The sequence below is a fragment of the Apteryx rowi genome, unplaced genomic scaffold, assembly GCF_003343035.1.
Source record: "Apteryx rowi isolate R43461 unplaced genomic scaffold, aptRow1 scaffold_111, whole genome shotgun sequence".
In the NCBI taxonomy this organism is placed as follows: Eukaryota; Metazoa; Chordata; class Aves; order Apterygiformes; family Apterygidae; genus Apteryx; species Apteryx rowi.
Genome location: NW_020447320.1, coordinates 1,061,648 through 1,078,317, shown reverse-complemented (window position 1 = coordinate 1,078,317; position 16,670 = coordinate 1,061,648). Strand labels below are relative to the sequence as shown.

At 41.5% G+C, this 16,670-nt stretch overlaps 1 protein-coding gene across 1 annotated transcript in view; it reads left to right on the top strand.

Annotated features, from left to right (window-relative positions):
- WNK2 (WNK lysine deficient protein kinase 2) overlaps positions 1 to 16,670 on the top strand; it is a 123,662-nt gene that overhangs the window by 33,995 nt on the left and 72,997 nt on the right. The window contains exons 2-3 of the mRNA XM_026076776.1: positions 12,364 to 12,536; positions 13,473 to 13,693. Of these exons, the coding sequence (XP_025932561.1) occupies positions 12,364 to 12,536; positions 13,473 to 13,693 (394 nt within the window). The remainder of the gene's footprint in view (positions 1 to 12,363; positions 12,537 to 13,472; positions 13,694 to 16,670) is intronic.

Below are 16,670 nucleotides of genomic sequence, written 5' to 3'. Positions count from 1 at the left end.
TGAAAATAAATATATGAAAAGTTATGAAATGCTGAACTTAAAACTGCCTGTGCAACCTTAAATATTTCTTCCTTGTCTGTCCTGTGCACTCGGACAACTTTGCTCTGGGAATGAAATAATATATGTTCAGGTAAACAAGGACTGCATTCATTAGGGGTGGTTACAGAGACGGGAGCTCCAAGATCAGTTGTGTTCTTTTTTCCATAAAATGGCAAAACCGAAAAGCTAAATGGCATTATGCATGGTTGGAACGGGCCTCCCAGGACACCAGCAGCAGGGGTCTGTTGTGGGGTAGGTCTCTGTCCCCTCGGCGTTTGATGCCACCTGGCTCTAGCTCGTGGCACAAAACGTCGCCCATCCCTCAGCAGGGGAGGCGTAGGCTGATGCGTACGTAGGCTGTGCCCAGACGTGGGCCGAGATGTCCCGCGCGCTCCAGTCCTGTGGAAGGGAATGGTGTGAGCTGCCAGTGAGAGGCAGGGCAGCTGGCCCCTTACTCCTTCGGTTTTTAAGCCTCTCTGCTTAGAAGTACTTCATCTTTAGGGGTTCCTACTGCTGCATGTGCTGCTCTTACAGCCAGTCTGCTTTCGGGCTCTTTGACAGACTCACAGTATTAACTTGTAATTCGGCTTTTCTTGAATTCCACGTGGCAAAGCAGAGGTGTGTCTCTGACCCTGTGGCTTCACTGTTGAATTTCCAAGGTCTGCGAGTTAGTGTGGCAGGCTCCGATGGGATCGCGCGGCCGCCGGGAAGGCGCTAGGTGCTTCTGTGCAGCCCCAGCCGGAGCGATGCAGCCTCCTGTTCCTGAATCCTGCCTGGATTCAGCTCAGCTTTGCTGAGGTGTTTTAAAGTCTTCAAATATTGTGCTGCATTGGATAGACAAGAACAAGTGAGAAATGGCTTTTAACTCTGTGTTTACGTGACACGCACCATTTCTTGTGAAAAGAATAATAGAACTAAAGATGTATTCAGTACTGCAGGAGAACGATGATTAGAAGAACTCCAGAAAGGTTTGTTTCTGGAGCCTGCTGCAGTCGGGCTTGTTAGATGTTTTCTAGTTTAGCTGTCTGGTGTGGTGAGGGGATTTCTACTCTTATTAACTTGAAAGTTTTTGACTTAGTTTCCTGAAATAAATGTACTTAGTCTGTAATCAGAGACCCAGTTAGAAGGCCTGTTCAGGGGGTATCTTCTAAGACTGATAACTCTGACTAAACCTGTGGTTGGCTAATGAATACAACACAGTTCATAGGCTTAATTTGGGAGGTAAAAAATATATCTTCCGACTTTAAAGATACTCCATTAAAAGCATGATAATATATTTCCTGTTACTCCATTTCTGGCTAAAAATAAGTTCTGAAGGTAATGGTTTCTTTTAAGCTACTCTGCTGAAAAAAAATATTTCATGATTGATGAAAACTAGTTAAAGGTGAAAATGTTTAAAATTCATTCTATATATCACTTATGTTCTTCCATTTTGCAAATGTCACTGGATAGAAAAGAATCTATTTAGCTAGTTCTTAGCTTTGCTAATGAAGCAAAGAAAATCTTAATCGCTTACAAAGTATTTTAATACAACTATAAACCTGTGCAAGTGTTTCTGTTGTCTTAGTGGGTTTACGTTTGGAACCAATTAGTTGACAAAACTTAATTTAGCTATTCAAAACACCCAAGATACTGAAAGATGCATGTTATGGAGCAGCATTTGGGTTACTGAGTTTTATTTTTCCTGAGTGTGTGTGACTGTAGATTAGTATTCTATTCTTTATTTAGGGTTATTTGCAGATTATAATTAATTCATTGGTAAGAACATCTCACTTGATAAAGTGTGTTTTCCAAACTGAAGTATGAAGTTGATAGATTATAGCAGGATGGGAAATGGTAAAAATAATGGGGTGAAATTGAGAGGAAAATGAAGTTTGCCTGGTGGAAAGACAAGATTGTATGCTACTTAAGAAGCAGTCAAATAAAATTTGTAAGGCAAACTAAATAAAACTTGCATTACTCCGCTAATTCTTTGTGCTGTGCTAATTCCCATTGGCAAGCCTGATGGCCAAGTGAGCCTCAACATTTACATGCCGAATGGTAACATGGGGTAACTAGCAGCGTTTTCGCTTTGTCTCAGAAGGCTCAGAAAAGTGGTGCTCCTCAGGCGAGGCCTCTCTGGAGCAGGCAGGGTGCGAGGAAGAACTCTTACCTGGCCAGCAATGGAGAATGGTAAAGCAGAGACAGCTGCACACAGAAAGGAGAAACTGCAGGAATTTCATACCCTTAAAATCCCTCTTCTCCCTTCTCGCCATGCCTGGAAAACGGCAGCCTTCTGAGGGCAGCAGCGTCTCCTCTCTTCCATTTTGTGCATTTTCAGCTATTGGAAGACTCTTTTGGGGCAGCAGCAGCACTCAAATGTCTCTTCCCCTGCCTGCCACAGCTGTCTGGGCCAGAAGGGATGAGCCACATGCAATCCTTCTGCTTCCAGGGCGCTGCTAGACCCATCTCCTCCTCTGTCGAGGTTTACATGATATATGTGAGTCCAGCACTGAAACAAGGTCCTTCATAACCACAGTTATAACTATGAGGGTAACAGCCAAGGTACTTTAGGGTATTTGTATGTTGTTTCTGGGTCTTCCAGTCTGCAAATGGTACTCTTTAAAAACACTTAGAAATGAAAATGTAAGTAGGAATGGTTATGTCCATACTCAGCTTACTCCTGCTAGGAGACATGGGAATTTGGCTTCATCTGTTTGAGATGTTATGTCTCACAGTATGAGACATTTTGCATGACCAAATACTGTGTTCATGGATGACATGAAGCAAGTGAAGCAAAATGCTCTTTAGAAACAGCACAAACTGTTGCATAAACTTTAATGAACCCTAGTTCAGAAGTGAATTCCAGAAAATAATGAAATACCAGAGTGTAATGGCACGTTTAAAGGTTTTTTAATTTTTTTTCTGTGTTCACTGAGAAGTGGAAGCTGTGCTTTGGTCTGATGTCACAGAGTTTGTCCAGCTTTTTTCACGTATTTATTTCATGGTTTCATTTGAAAAAGTCCTTCTGAACTATTTCTGGTATTTCCTCTAAATTTACGTGCTAAAGTGGAACCTGTGAAGCATTGGTAATGAAGAGAGTTAATGGGGTGCTGCCTGCAATCAATTCGATTGCTTGTGACATAAACTTTTTGTAACCATAGGTTATCAAAGTGTAGTAATGTTTGGAGGTTTTGATCAATAAAACATGGGCTCTGCAAAAGGTGCTGGGTTTCTTATGCATTCGTGACTCTTACATAGAGCGCTCTGATGTGAGATACTGATTCACTTTCCTCCTGCACCTTGCCAGAAAAGTTTTTTAGTATCTTAAAGCCAGTAGAAGATGTGAATTTCACTGTTACTCCACCGTAGGGCAGGTGCCTTGAGTGAGTTAAAAAGTAGCAAGCTGTTCTCCTCTCCAGCAAGGAAGGAAGCTCAGCCTTTCCTCCAGTGCGAGATTTGGATTCAGTGCTGAATTTTCTGTAGATTTCTAATAATAACTCGGGCAAATAAGTTAATCTCTCTCCACCTTTTCTGTGGAATGGGGTCCTGGTCACTGAACTGTGAGCGTCTTGGGGATAAGGACTGCTTTTTATGCATTTGGAAAGTGAGTTGCCTCTGGGAACCTCAGTGTGTTTCGCTAATATAGCTAACAAATAGTGGGCTGTAACTTCACAGAGAGTGGCTTAGTGAAGGAAAAATGTTGGCTGAAAGCTTATGTGTAATGAAGCTGTAATTTTTTATTCCTGATTTGCAAGTTGTCTAATGGCATATCTGTTGCTTGTTCCCAGAAAGGGGATTTTCTGCTTTAGGACAACTTTTAATGACAGGTGCTTATATTTGAGCATATAGTGTGTGGAAATAAAAGATCCTAGATGCTATTAAAAATTTATAATATAGGTCATGTGAGTGCTGAAATAATAAAGACATAAACCTGGTACATGAGAGCAGCTACTTCAGTAATATCTCAAGTGCTTCACAGTCCAAGCTGCTGCATGTCTGAACCTGCTTTTGCTCCCAGTTATGCCCTTGGGAGAAATCCTGTATTTCTCTGCTAGTGGATGATAGTAGTCAAGCCTTAATGTGAAATGCAAAAAGTGATAGTACTAAGTGAGTGTTAGTAGTAAATGAGGGAAGCTTTCATTTTGAATGCAAAATTATTTTAATTTTTTCTTCTTAAATGTGTTATTGTCCAACTTTATTTCTAAGGCCTTTGGATTTTTAAATGTTTCTGAATAACAGTATCAAAAGGTTAAATAAACCAAATAGATTGTTATTCCTGTTGACATCAGTAGTTGTTGCTTATAGGAGAACTTACTAATTGTTATGGAGATGGCCGAGATCAGATTTTATAGTAATGTATGCTATATTTTGTTCAGTAGCCAGGAAGAGTGATATATTTCTACCAGTATTTCTCAATGATTATTTCATATAGTGTTGGTGATGAAGATTAACTTTCAAAAAAGAAATAAAGTTTAGCTGTTGGAAAGCTTTTTCCTGACAAATCTCTTGTAGCACTGGTGAAGGTTTTTGAAACCATTCCCTGAAAGAATTTGGAGAACTGGTTTCTAAAAGTGTAAAATATTGCTGGGCAAAAAAATTCCTTCAAGAAATACACATTTCTACTCCAGCCACACAGGTAGTGTGAAGTTCTCTGTCCAAACACAAGGTAATTCTGGAATAAACAACTTGCACTTTTTACAAACCACATAATATCCCTCAAACCAAGTCTTGTTCTGAATAGTATCTTCAGCCCTGAATTGGAGTGTGAAGCGTGACCACCCTTCATGACTTTATGTGATCAGAACAGCTGCCCTACATAAATGTGGACTCTGTTACTGGTAGATCTTTCTATTTTGCTAGTTACTTCAAAAACTTTTCCAAAATTATGATGTATTTACCTGAAAAGGCAGTACCATCAATACAGAATTTAATGAATTACCAGTCATATACAGGTACCAGCTAATATGCCTTAAGCAGGCAGTAGGAGCAAAGCAAGTTCCTCACACTGCAGTGTGTCTTGGGAGAATGCAGTCTGCTCTGACCAAGCTCTGTATCTTCCTCTCAAACTTGTGACCGTAGGGCAGACCAGAACTGCACGCTTCTTCACTTCATAAATCTGCAATAAAACAGTATTCAGCTATTTATAGAAAGCTATCAATGGGTCCCATTGATGCTTTCATAGTTCATGGTGATCTCTGATTAGAATAGTATTTGCAGTGTATGAGCAAATGTGCAGATTTGACACACTGATGTTAAAGTTGATTCTGATGATTTAGATATTTGAATTCTAATTTCTGCTCTTTATTGCTAAGAGGGGTAAAAGTTGAAATCTGCCCCTGTTGCAACTCCTACATGACAGAGGTGAGCACTTGCCTTGTGTGCAGACCCGTGTCTTCACCAGACAGACCTAAATCTGTTCCAAAATGAGGACTTTGTCCTGCTAGACAAAATGAAATAACCAGCAGTAAGTACAACTGTGTGAGTTTTAGCATTTCTATAACAAGCCAGTGTTTACAGGCCAGCTGGATGCACAAGTAGAAGCCCTTAGGCCAAGAAGTCTGGGTAAGGCATGCCCAAGTCCTGTGCCAGGGAAGGAGACATGCTGTCCTTGCTGCCTTCCCCCGTCTCCTGGTGGGGCATTAGTTTCTCTTTCTGTCTTGTATTCTTTTTTCTTAAACAAATTTTTATTCCCAGGGTTTTGTGAAGCCTGACTCCGCAGGTTAAAATGATCTTTCAAAACACTGACAGTCCTCAGAGTGAGACAGGAGGACTTTACAGTCAGTTGTTTAAAAACAGCAGCATCATGGCCAAGGCTCACTCAGGAGCAAGAGTGAATTTACTCTTAAGTCAGTGCCACTTTTAAAGGGGTTAAAGTATTTAAAATATTTTTAATGTTACTCAAAATTCAAGACTTTCAGCAGAAGAACTTAAAAACAGTGAAACTGCAGAAGCAACACAGCTTTCTAGTTTGGTAACAGCTTTTCCACAAACACTCTGTTCTTAAATAGATATACACGTTACTACATAAGACCACACAAGATTTTTTTTTTATTTTTATCTTTTCATTTGATCTCCTTTTCTCATGGGGTGGTGATGGAATAGAGTTCATTCCCAAACCTTGCAGCCACTCACAAGTTAGTAGGCAAGAAACTTGAAGTCAGTGATTAATCTCTCTCAGAAACCTTCTAAAGACCCAGGTGAAAACAAGTCTCTTGCTTGTATAACTTCAAAGACTTAGTCAGAGCCCATATGTTACAACCTGGAGGAAATGATGCTTGTAGATGACTAAGAACATGCTCCTGCTGTTAATTTGGGTGTCATTCCAGAATGTAATTTGTAAGCCTTCCTTTTCATTTTATTAATACATTTTCTTCCTGATTCCAATCTTCGCTATTGTTCAACACCAAGGAACTTAGTGAAGGGGTAAATTTTATATTGCCAAAGAGAAGACTTATGTAACTGCCTGGAAAAAACAGAGTGAAGCAGAGAGCCTGTGTGTCTTAGACTGGTGACTAATTTGCAGAAATATGATTTACAGATAGGAAGTTATGTAATGTCACTTCCTGCTACAAACTTCATTTTATTCAGTCCCTTATAACTCTCTGAATCAGTGTTTAATTTACCGAGAGCAATGATATAAAATACTAATTGGGAATTCTTTCTTTCTCCCCCAAAAAAGCAAATAGCTTTCAGTGGCTTGATGCTTAAAACCGACCATGCAGTTATAATCTGGTTTGCAACAGGCAGAATGCGAAGGAAGTCAATGAAGAGAAACAAGTTTTTGATTTATAACCTCCTTTTACTGCTTATTATTTGTCTGTTACAGACTGCCTTTCATAGTGAAGGATACATTGTGTAATCCCAAACCATTTAGTGCTTGTTTATTTATACAAAAGGCTGAATCGTGGAGCCATAAGTCACCCAGGCTCCATAGGTGGCTGGGCAGTGTCTGTGTAAGCAGTGATGCTCTGCCCGAGCTGTACTGCTAGCGCCCGCTGTTGTGGTTTATTCCTGCAGAGGCACTCGGTAAATACCTAACCGCAGCAGCCCCAGAGTAGCTGTAATAATAAATTGGCAAATTCTGAGCACAGGCTAAGGCGGCTGACCACGGACCCATGTGGCTGCGCTCGGGAAGGGTGCTCAAACCATTCTGCTTTATACGCTGTGTGGAAGTTTCTGCTTAAAAGAGTAAATTTGCTTTTGCGTTTTGTGAAGCGTTAGGTATGATTCTAGTTATGTCATTATAATAAAACAACAGACTTATCAGTTTGCATTACATATATGTTTGCAAAACTGGTGTATCTAGGTTCCAAGTGTAGGAAAGCTCATGGTTGCTATATCTGTTCTCAGCACTGCTTTGGTCCCGATTTTGCTGCAGACAAATTTTGCGCTGAATCCTTTTAAGCAGACAACTTCTGGCAGAGGTGAGGAAAAATCTCTCTAGGGCATTCTTTACAGCTTATTAAGATGAAAAAACAAGATAAATTTATAGATTCCTTCCTAACATGGACTGAACAGCTGTCTCACTTCTTGCTTAGTTCTGTTTAAATTCAGTTACTCTGGAAAAGTTGAACCAGCTTAGTGTGATTGCTCTGAACTTTTGAAGGTTGAAGTTTATTTTAGAAACCTTCATGCTATTTAATAGGTTTGAGAAGCTTTCGTTTATTTTAAGTGGAGTTACAATGTAGCCCCCAGAGCCAAGACTCTATGTCCCAGGGAAGTGGGAAAGAGCCAAGCAGTGTGGACACCTTATAAGGAAATGAAGTGTGCCAATACCTGCAAACTAATATTGGTATCATTCAGATCACACTGAAAGCATTTTCTGATTTTCCTTTCAAGTCTTGTGTCTTGGGGAATCTCAGAAGAGAAGGAGTGATATTAAAGCAGTGGGACAACAATGAGCTTGTTTGTCACCTCAGTGTGACACCACTGTCACCTTCCTCATGCTACAGAGGAGCAGAGCAATGCAGCTACTCAGCATCCCTGAGCCACCTCCTTCAGCTGCTTGATGTTGGCAATGTCTTCCATTGCAGGCAACATGCTGGCCAGTGACTCGCTGCCTGAATCTGAGAACTTGCTTCACCTCCAGATCTGCGTAAATTTCATTTGAGTTTCGGTTATGCAAAGTGACACCTTAAATCCAGTTTAAATGGATTAGCCTTCTTTGACATTACCTCTTCAAAGAATCCGGTTTCCCATCTTAAAATTTTGTTGTTCAAAGGTAGTTGTTTAAAGCTTAGATCCTTACCTATAGCACAAAGCTTTTTTTGCATGGTGTGGATTATATGGCAGGGAATAAATGTCCGTGAAGGTTTTTTTGGATTTGGAATAAACACTGAGTGAGTCACGCAGTTAAAGTGACAACAGAAGTGATCTTGCTGCCACAGAGTAGAAAAGAGCTCAACTGTTAAGCCCTTTCACAAAGTGCTTATGTTTTGGCCAACAAATCATGTGTCTTGTTCAGCCTCATGGAATTTAAAAAAGAGTGGTTTGAAGCTTTAGGGTGCCTCTGTGCAGGAAACGCCTTGAGAGGATGGGGAGCATGTGAGGGCTGCTGCTCTGCCCGAACCCCTGCCCTGACCTCTCCTTCCAGGTACTAGTAATGCTTTCTTCTGAGAAAGATGCTTAGTTATCCTTTTGATTATAATTACAGGGAAAGAATCTATATTTTATACAAAATATGTATATACATGTCTTCTGCAATCATTTTGTCGCTGTTGTTCAGATGACCATCTCAGTATTCTGAAGGCTTTTGACACTGTCTCCCGTAACATCCTCCTAGGCAAGCTCGAAGTGTGGGATGGATGAGCAGACAGTGAGGTGGCTTGAAAACTGGCTGAATGGCAGAGCTCAGAGAGTTGTGATCAGTGGCACAGAGTCTAGTTGGAGGCCTGTAGCTAGCGGTGTCCYCCAGGGGTCAGTACTGGGTCCAGTCTTGTTCAACTTCTTCATCARTGACCTGGRTGAAGGSACAGAGTGCACCCTCAGCARGTTTGCTGACGATACAAAACTGGGAGGAGTGGCCGATACGCCAGAGGGCTGTGCTGCCATTCARAGAGACTTGGACAGGCTGGAGAGGTGGGCGGAGAGGAACCTCATGAAGTTCAACAAAGGGAAGTGCAGGGTCCTGCACCTGGGGAGGAATAACCCCATGCACCAGTACAGGTTGGGGGTTGACCTGCTGGAAAGCAGCTCTGCGGAGAAGGACCTGGGAGTGCTGGTGGACACCAAGTTAAGCATGAGGCAGCAATGTGCCCTTGTGGCCAAGAAGGCCAATGGTGTCCTGGGGTGCATCAGGAAGAGTGTTGCCAGCAGGTCGAGGGAGGTGATCCTCCCCCTCTACTCAGCCCTGGTGAGGCCACATCTGGAGTCCTGTGTCCAGTTCTGGGCTCCCCAGTACAAGAGAAACATGGAGTCATTGGAGTGAGTTCAGTGGAGGGCTCCAAAGATGATGATGGGACTGGAGCATCTCTCTTATGAGGAAAGGCTGAGAGAGCTCGGCCTGTTCAGCCTGGAGAAGAGAAGGCTGATGGGGGGATCTCATCCATGTGTATAAATATCTGAAGGGAGGGTGTAGAGAGGGTGGGGCCAGACTCTTCCCAATGGTGCCCAGTGACAGGACAAGAGGCAATGGGCACAGACTGAAACACAGGAAATTCAGTCTGTACATGAGGAAAAACTTCTTTACTGTGAGGGTGACTAAGCACTGGAGCAGGCTGCCCAGAGAGGTTGTGGAGTCCCCTTCCTTGGAGATATTCAAAAGCCATCTGGACACAATCCTGTGCAAGGTGCTCTAGGTGACCCTGTTTGAGCAGGGGGTTGGACTTAGATGATCTCCAGAGGTCCCTTCCAACCTCAACTGTTCTGTGAATTCAGTCATTGGTCCGATAGGTCTGGTGCTTGTCGTATGCAGCCAGTGATACCAAATGTGATAGTCTGCAATGTCCAGGTGATATTTTAAGTTACCCACAAATTAACAGTGGAAAATTTCTCTCAATACTCAGAAATCTGGAAATGAGAGTCAAGGGGTACAGTATTTTTTTAAATTAAAAGTTTTTAAAACAAACAAAAAACTAGGTCTGTGTTACTTTCTTTTCCTTTCTCTGCTAACCCACACTATGCTCTTCCTGTCTCACACAAGGAAATGCTCCTTTTCTTCCTTAACAGGAGTGTGTCTGATTTATTTTACCAGGTTTAAATTAAGAGGAGACTCAGCAGTAGGGGAAGAACTGATGGATTTGAAAGTAATTGCCAGACTTTCTGTACTGGCTCATTAGACAGCTTTTAAAAAAAATATATATATATATATATTTTTTTTTTTACAAAAAATGCAGTTAATACAGAGCAGCAGAAATACCAGCTTGTTCCTGCAGCACAGAGCACTGCTGCCCACCGCCCGCGGCAGACCGTGGGGTGAGGGGTGCCGTTGCTTTCCGCGTCCTGGGTGTCCTCCCTCGAGCCCCTGGCTGCTCCCAGCCAGGAGACTGCTGCTGTTGCTCAGGGAAACGCTGCCATGAGCAGCAGCCGTGTAAAATGGGAATGCTCCCCCCTCGCGCCACTGAAGAAGCAGGCTTTTCTGTCTTCCAAGAAGAGCTAAAACATAATTGCTTCAACCCAGATCTTCCCCTTGGAAAATCTCTGTGTCGAGCTGACTTGTTTCCAGCCGTGTGAATTCTCATTACTATATTGAGTTCTTTGCAAATACAGATGAGGGCAGACTGTTTCAAAATGGCAGTGGCCTTATCCCTCTGAATCTCAGTTAAAAATAAGCTGAGTGCCAATTTAATACACTAAGTAGATGCTGTTATAAACATACCTAAGTTAGCTGAGAAAAGGAAAATGTCTGAGGTTAAAAAATGAGCTAATTAATTTTAGTGATTTGTGAGCCTTCATTTCTGTATATAAGAACAGTTACACAATTGTGCCTTTTAAAGAACTAAAAAGCTTCCTTTCTAGGACAGTGGACTGAAGTGCTCCCAGCCTGAATAACTGTCCATGGGAGATGAACTAGACAGTGATGGTGTGGTCTTCGGTGAAACTCCTAGTGCTTTGGCACGTGCCATTTTGTTCTTTTATGTAGTATGAAGATGATAGTGTCAGAGACTGAACTTTTTGATGCCTTTTTCTTGTAAGGGTTTAGGTGCTAAGTAGCTAAGGAGGCTTCTGCTAAATTCCATGGCCACTTGGCCAATGAGGACATCACGCCCCACTTGGCTGGGCTTGCTGCTGTGCTAAGGAAAAGTAGCACAAAGAAACCTCCTTTCATCTTCTGCAGGTGAAGCCCACCTGTGTGCGAGTCTGCAGGAGGGTCATTTGTTCTCCGGTGGGGTTTTGGCTGTGGGTAAACTCTGCTGCATGTCTAGCTGGAAGGTTGGCAGGAGTTCCTGTGAATCATGATCTCAGGAGAGTGAAGGAGGTGACAGCTGAGGCAGAATTACAAAAAAATGACTTGGGGGGACTTGTTTGATTTATGTTTTTGGAGTTTGCATATGTTCATTGCTGGCATGAGGAGCTCTTGAAGAAGAGGCCTTTCTTAGGTCTTAAATACTACTTACTGTTTCATTTACAGCTCGGAGTTTACAGTAAATGTTCCTAATTTTCTCTAGGAAAACCAGGCCGGTGGAATGTAACATTCCTTGTATTTGTAATCTAAAATAATAAATATTCCCATGCTGCCAATGTGCAGCCTAAAGAAAAGGCTGAAGGATGATTTTAAATCCTTCATCAATTTTCAATAAAAGTCCATAAAATTAAGCAGAACTGTAGATGAATAGAAAAATTGACACGCTTATTTTTGAGGTGCTGTTGTATAGTTTTTCCCTGCTGAAATGGAAAAGGCTGAACAGCCCAATGTGGTTACTCAGGGGAGCTCACCTTGTATTTGCTGCTGTATAATCCCCCCTACAACCATTTAAACATTGAACATTCACAGTCGTAAAAGAAAGCAGTAGCTTAGCTGTGACTACTTTGCATACCTGGAAATGAGGTCCTGTGTGTGTTAATCTCTCATATAATGATCCTCACAAACCAAAACAGGAAGTAGATAGCTGTGTGTTGATACGTCAAGATACTGATATGGTTACGTTGCCTGGAATAGTAACGCTGTCATGTAGCACAGCACAGGTGGTTTCTGGTTCGGGGGCAAGTCTTTGTCTTTTGACACTGGGCTTGAGGCTAGTGCCCTAGTTCATACACACTGCTCATCGCTTGTATAAAAGATTTTATAGCTGTTCATGATACAGTCATAAATCTAGAATTCTGAAAAACATACCAATAAAGTTACAGTGGCTTTATTTTACTTTTGTCAATGCAGTACTAATAATGTCTTATTTTGGATTATAGGACAGAAAATTAACAAAAGTAGAGAGACAGAGATTTAAAGAGGAAGCAGAAATGTTGAAAGGTCTACAGCATCCAAATATTGTAAGATTTTATGACTTCTGGGAATCCTGTGTAAAAGGAAAAAGATGTATTGTGCTGGTTACTGAATTGATGACCTCTGGAACACTAAAGACGTAAGTACTGTGCTCCTGGTGAGGAGTCTAAGAATAGCTATGGAAATTTTTAGAAAAATCCTACTTTCATATTCTGAAAAAGGTATCTCAAGATAAAAGAAAAAAATGGAACTGTTCTCTGGTGTCTGTCATTTGTCCCTGTGTTTGAACTTCATGGATTTGACAGGAAGAATTTCAGCCTCCATCTCTCTTCCCCGATCTTCTGTTGCAGTTATGTAACTGGAAGCAGTTCTCTGTTTTGTTTCATCCTCTGCATGGGATGTCAGGATGTATTTTTGTGATCACTTTTGTGCTTGTGTTTGCATGTTTTGTTACAAAATTCAGACAGCATAGCACTTGAACGGGGAAATCAGTTTTTGAAGCAGAAAGTGCTCTAGCTTATCTACTAAACAATATTAATTAATAGCTTTGGGTACTGACAGTCTTGTTAAGGTTGATATAAAACAGTTGGCATGAATTCTGGAACAGATTTTCCGTCCCAATGGGAGCAGTACTCGTCACTGCATATATCCAGTGTGCTGCTCTGCAAGTACATTAGCAGGTTTTACATTTTTTTTCCCAAGAGTACCCTCCCCATCATTGTTATAGATAAAGGGAAAAAATGCAGGTGCATGGTACAGAGGTCAGAATCTTCTGGTTAAAATTAAACTTCAGTATTGTTCTGATCTGAATATATGAAGGGTATTCAAACTGTTTTCTCTGCATAAAGTGAGTAGCTTTACTATTAGACTTGCACCAAAAGTGCTTTTTATCTTCCTCCCTAAAAATGAATGTTCTAATTCCTTCTTTAGAAAGATCTATTTGTTGATGTTTTTGAGTGGCTATTATGGCATCTAAGGGAGGTGTTTTTATCCAAAATGAAGTTCCAATCTCTAGTATCTTTTATAGCACTTTTGTTTTCTTTATATCCATGACTGTGTATTTTTTGCACTGTAGGTATCTGAAGAGATTTAAAGTGATGAAACCAAAAGTCCTGCGTAGTTGGTGCCGGCAAATCCTGAAGGGTCTTCTTTTCTTGCACACAAGAACTCCACCAATAATTCACAGAGACTTAAAATGTGACAATATTTTTATTACTGGACCAACTGGATCTGTGAAAATAGGAGACTTAGGTCTGGCAACCCTCAAGAGAGCTTCATTTGCCAAAAGTGTAATAGGTAATCATTCTGTTCTCCTTGGCTTCCTTCTGGTGTGGTGGTTGTCTTTTTAATTTGTCTTTCTTTCACACTCCACATTAGTGTTATTTTCACTTGCAGGTTGGTTGCAGAGATTAAAGTGGTTTTGTGACAGTTCCTTTATACTGTTGTAAAAATCTCAATCTATAAAGCCTATCCAGGAAATGTTACCATGACCTACTCTTCTCCTTCCTTTTGTATCAGAATGGAGAAGTACTTTCCTATTAAAATATTACTTTGCGCGCGGAGATCCTCCTCTTCTCTCCTTCAAAAGAGCCAGCAACAGTTCTCAGCAGCTTGTATCATCCCCTGAGCACAGGCTCGGCGGCTGCTGGGGAAGGAGAGGAAGAAAGAGAGAACGGGGGGCAGCAGCGAGGCCCGGCTCTCTCACTAACCAGGTGATGCCAGGAAAGGGTCTGGAAAGCCCCAGAGAAGAGGAAGTTTTCCGTTTCCAGTGATGTTGGGGTAGGGACAGGGACTTTTGCTAAAGGGAAGGGCAACCTGTTCTGCCAGTAGTGCCCTGCAGAGCCTGGCTCTCTGCCGGTCCCCGTTCCCTGGGCCATCAGCAGGATCGCTTGCTTCTGCAGCAGCTGCAGAGCTCACTCATGCCTCCATCATATCCTGGCAGAATCCTACCAAAACAGTGTCTGCAATTTATTAAAAACCAGTAGCTAAAAAATTAAAAGAAGTCTCCACTAGAATATGCAATAGTTGGTCTCCTTAGGTGGTACCACATGAGAAGTATTCCCTCAGCCAGAATAGTATTTAAACATGTTTGAACTTGATTTTGGTTGAATTGGAGGACATTTTCTGAATGATTACTGAAGGATGATATTTCCTTGCAAATGTTAGCTTTTAACGCTTTCTCTGTGAGGAAGGCATGTGTGATATCCTTCTCCTGAATTCTCAACATATTGTATTTTTTCCTCCATGCTTCCTTAGCAAATCTCCCTTGGTCGGTACGTGATGTTTCTAAAAAGTTGTGAATTCCTGAGACAGGATGCTGAAAGTAAGGGAAATTGTCATGAGCATAGTCATCCCTTAGCTTACTTTATAAATGGAAATTAGATAATAAGCAATTTTCAGGGTTATAATGGCTTAGCTTAGTTAAATTCATAGTGTTAACCAGTACTGCCTATTTATAAAAAATAGTGTGCTCTCATTCAAAAAGTATTTGCTTAAGTAATTATTTTAACATCTCAAATTCTCATGAATTATATTTGTTTACTATTTTTTTTTATACAAAAGTAGTAGCCTTTTTACATGGGGAGCCTGATATCCTTGAAGTCAAAATATGATTGAAATTTGGGGCTATGTCTGCTTAAACTTGTTGATTTCAATGAAGTCATTATTGTTTTATGTTGGTTAAGTTTCTTGGTTTTACCTGCTATAATTGTTTTGTTCTGTTGAGGGTTTGTACTTTTTCCCGTAAATCTTTTTTGCGGTGTAACAATTGTCCACAGACTGGGAATAATATCTGTAATAACGATATGAATTTCTGTAAAATTAGTTGTTAGCACAATGCTGTCAAATCATGCTCATATCATGTCTAAAAGAAATCCAACCATGAAAAGTGCTGGAGGTTGCTGGCAAGTTGTCTGTATTCATTTTGACAATTTAACAGAACTTTGTTGTTGTCGTTGGATGTACTGTTTTTTTGAGTACTGCTGCTCCAAGGAAAGAATTAGGGGCTGCAGACACTGGTGACACCAGTGTTTCTGCTAATGACGCTGGGCCAGCGCCTGCCTTTACAACAGTGTGAAAAACTGCGTTTTGCTCCCCACGAGAGAGAAGCTAAGGTCTCTCCTGCCTCGAGAAGCAAGATGGCAGAGGTGGGAAGGGAGTGCCGTGGGCTTTCTGCTCCTGTTGAGCTCGGGACAGGAAGGGACGGGGGGTGGGATCCCGCAGGGCCAGCCACCGGATCTGGCTTCCCCTCCAGCAGCTGCGTGAGCCAGCCAGGCTTTCAAGGGCTGTGTGTTGCCAGCCCTGGAGCTCTCTGCTACCTCCTTCCATATTGCCACCGTATCTTTGCCTGCAGCAGACCGTCTCCATAGCTGTAGTAGCCTTAAAAGAATATTAATAGCTGTAATTCTATATTGGTTTTAACTGAGTTGTTGTGTGTGTGCCAGCGCTGATGCTCGTTTGACCTTGCAGTGTGTCTGTTCAGGGAACCAAACCAGTGCAAAACTAGTTCGACAGTGAGGAGTTGAATAGCTACTAAGCAGCTTTACATCTATGTGGTCTGTTTAGTTAAGAATACTTCTATGTGCGTATTCCTTCCCGCCCCCAGAGATGGGTGGAAAATATCATTTTCATGGTATTTTGGAATGGTGTCAAGAATATCATTTGCTTCTTAGACAATCACTGTCACTTTTTCAGATTTGTAGCAAACTTGTTTTAAGTGCTCCATAATTCATGAGATTCACTTCTGCGTCTGAGCCTGGTTCACTCTGAAACAATGCAGCAGGTCTGAAGAGCTTTCTGGGTCCGCCAGCTGTTAACCCTTTCCTCTTAGCAGCCATAGGCTTCGTAGCAGCTGGCAGAAAAAGCCTAAGAGCAGATATTAAACTCAGAAGTTGCTGTTAAGCTTTCCTGACATGGATCCAGCTGGCTTATAAAGGCCAAAAGAATGTCTTCAAGGTGGAGGGAACATAAACAAGGGGAGAGAGAGACCCAAAGCTGAGCAAATGTTGCAGGAATGTTTTAAACTGAGGTTTATTATGTGAGTTAGGCCAATGCTACATTAAAAAGTGTGTAAAAGCAGAGTTTTGCTGACAAACCCTGCTTTTGAGAGGCGTAGCTTATGCTGTCATAATAAAGCTTACATCAGGTCCCCAAATACATGTAAGGACAAAAGCTATTTTTGCTGCTATACATTATTTTAATTGGCGTCGTGCTTTTGCTGATACTAAAGATGGTCTAACAAAAAATCACGCGTTGTTAACAGACGTGCTAAACT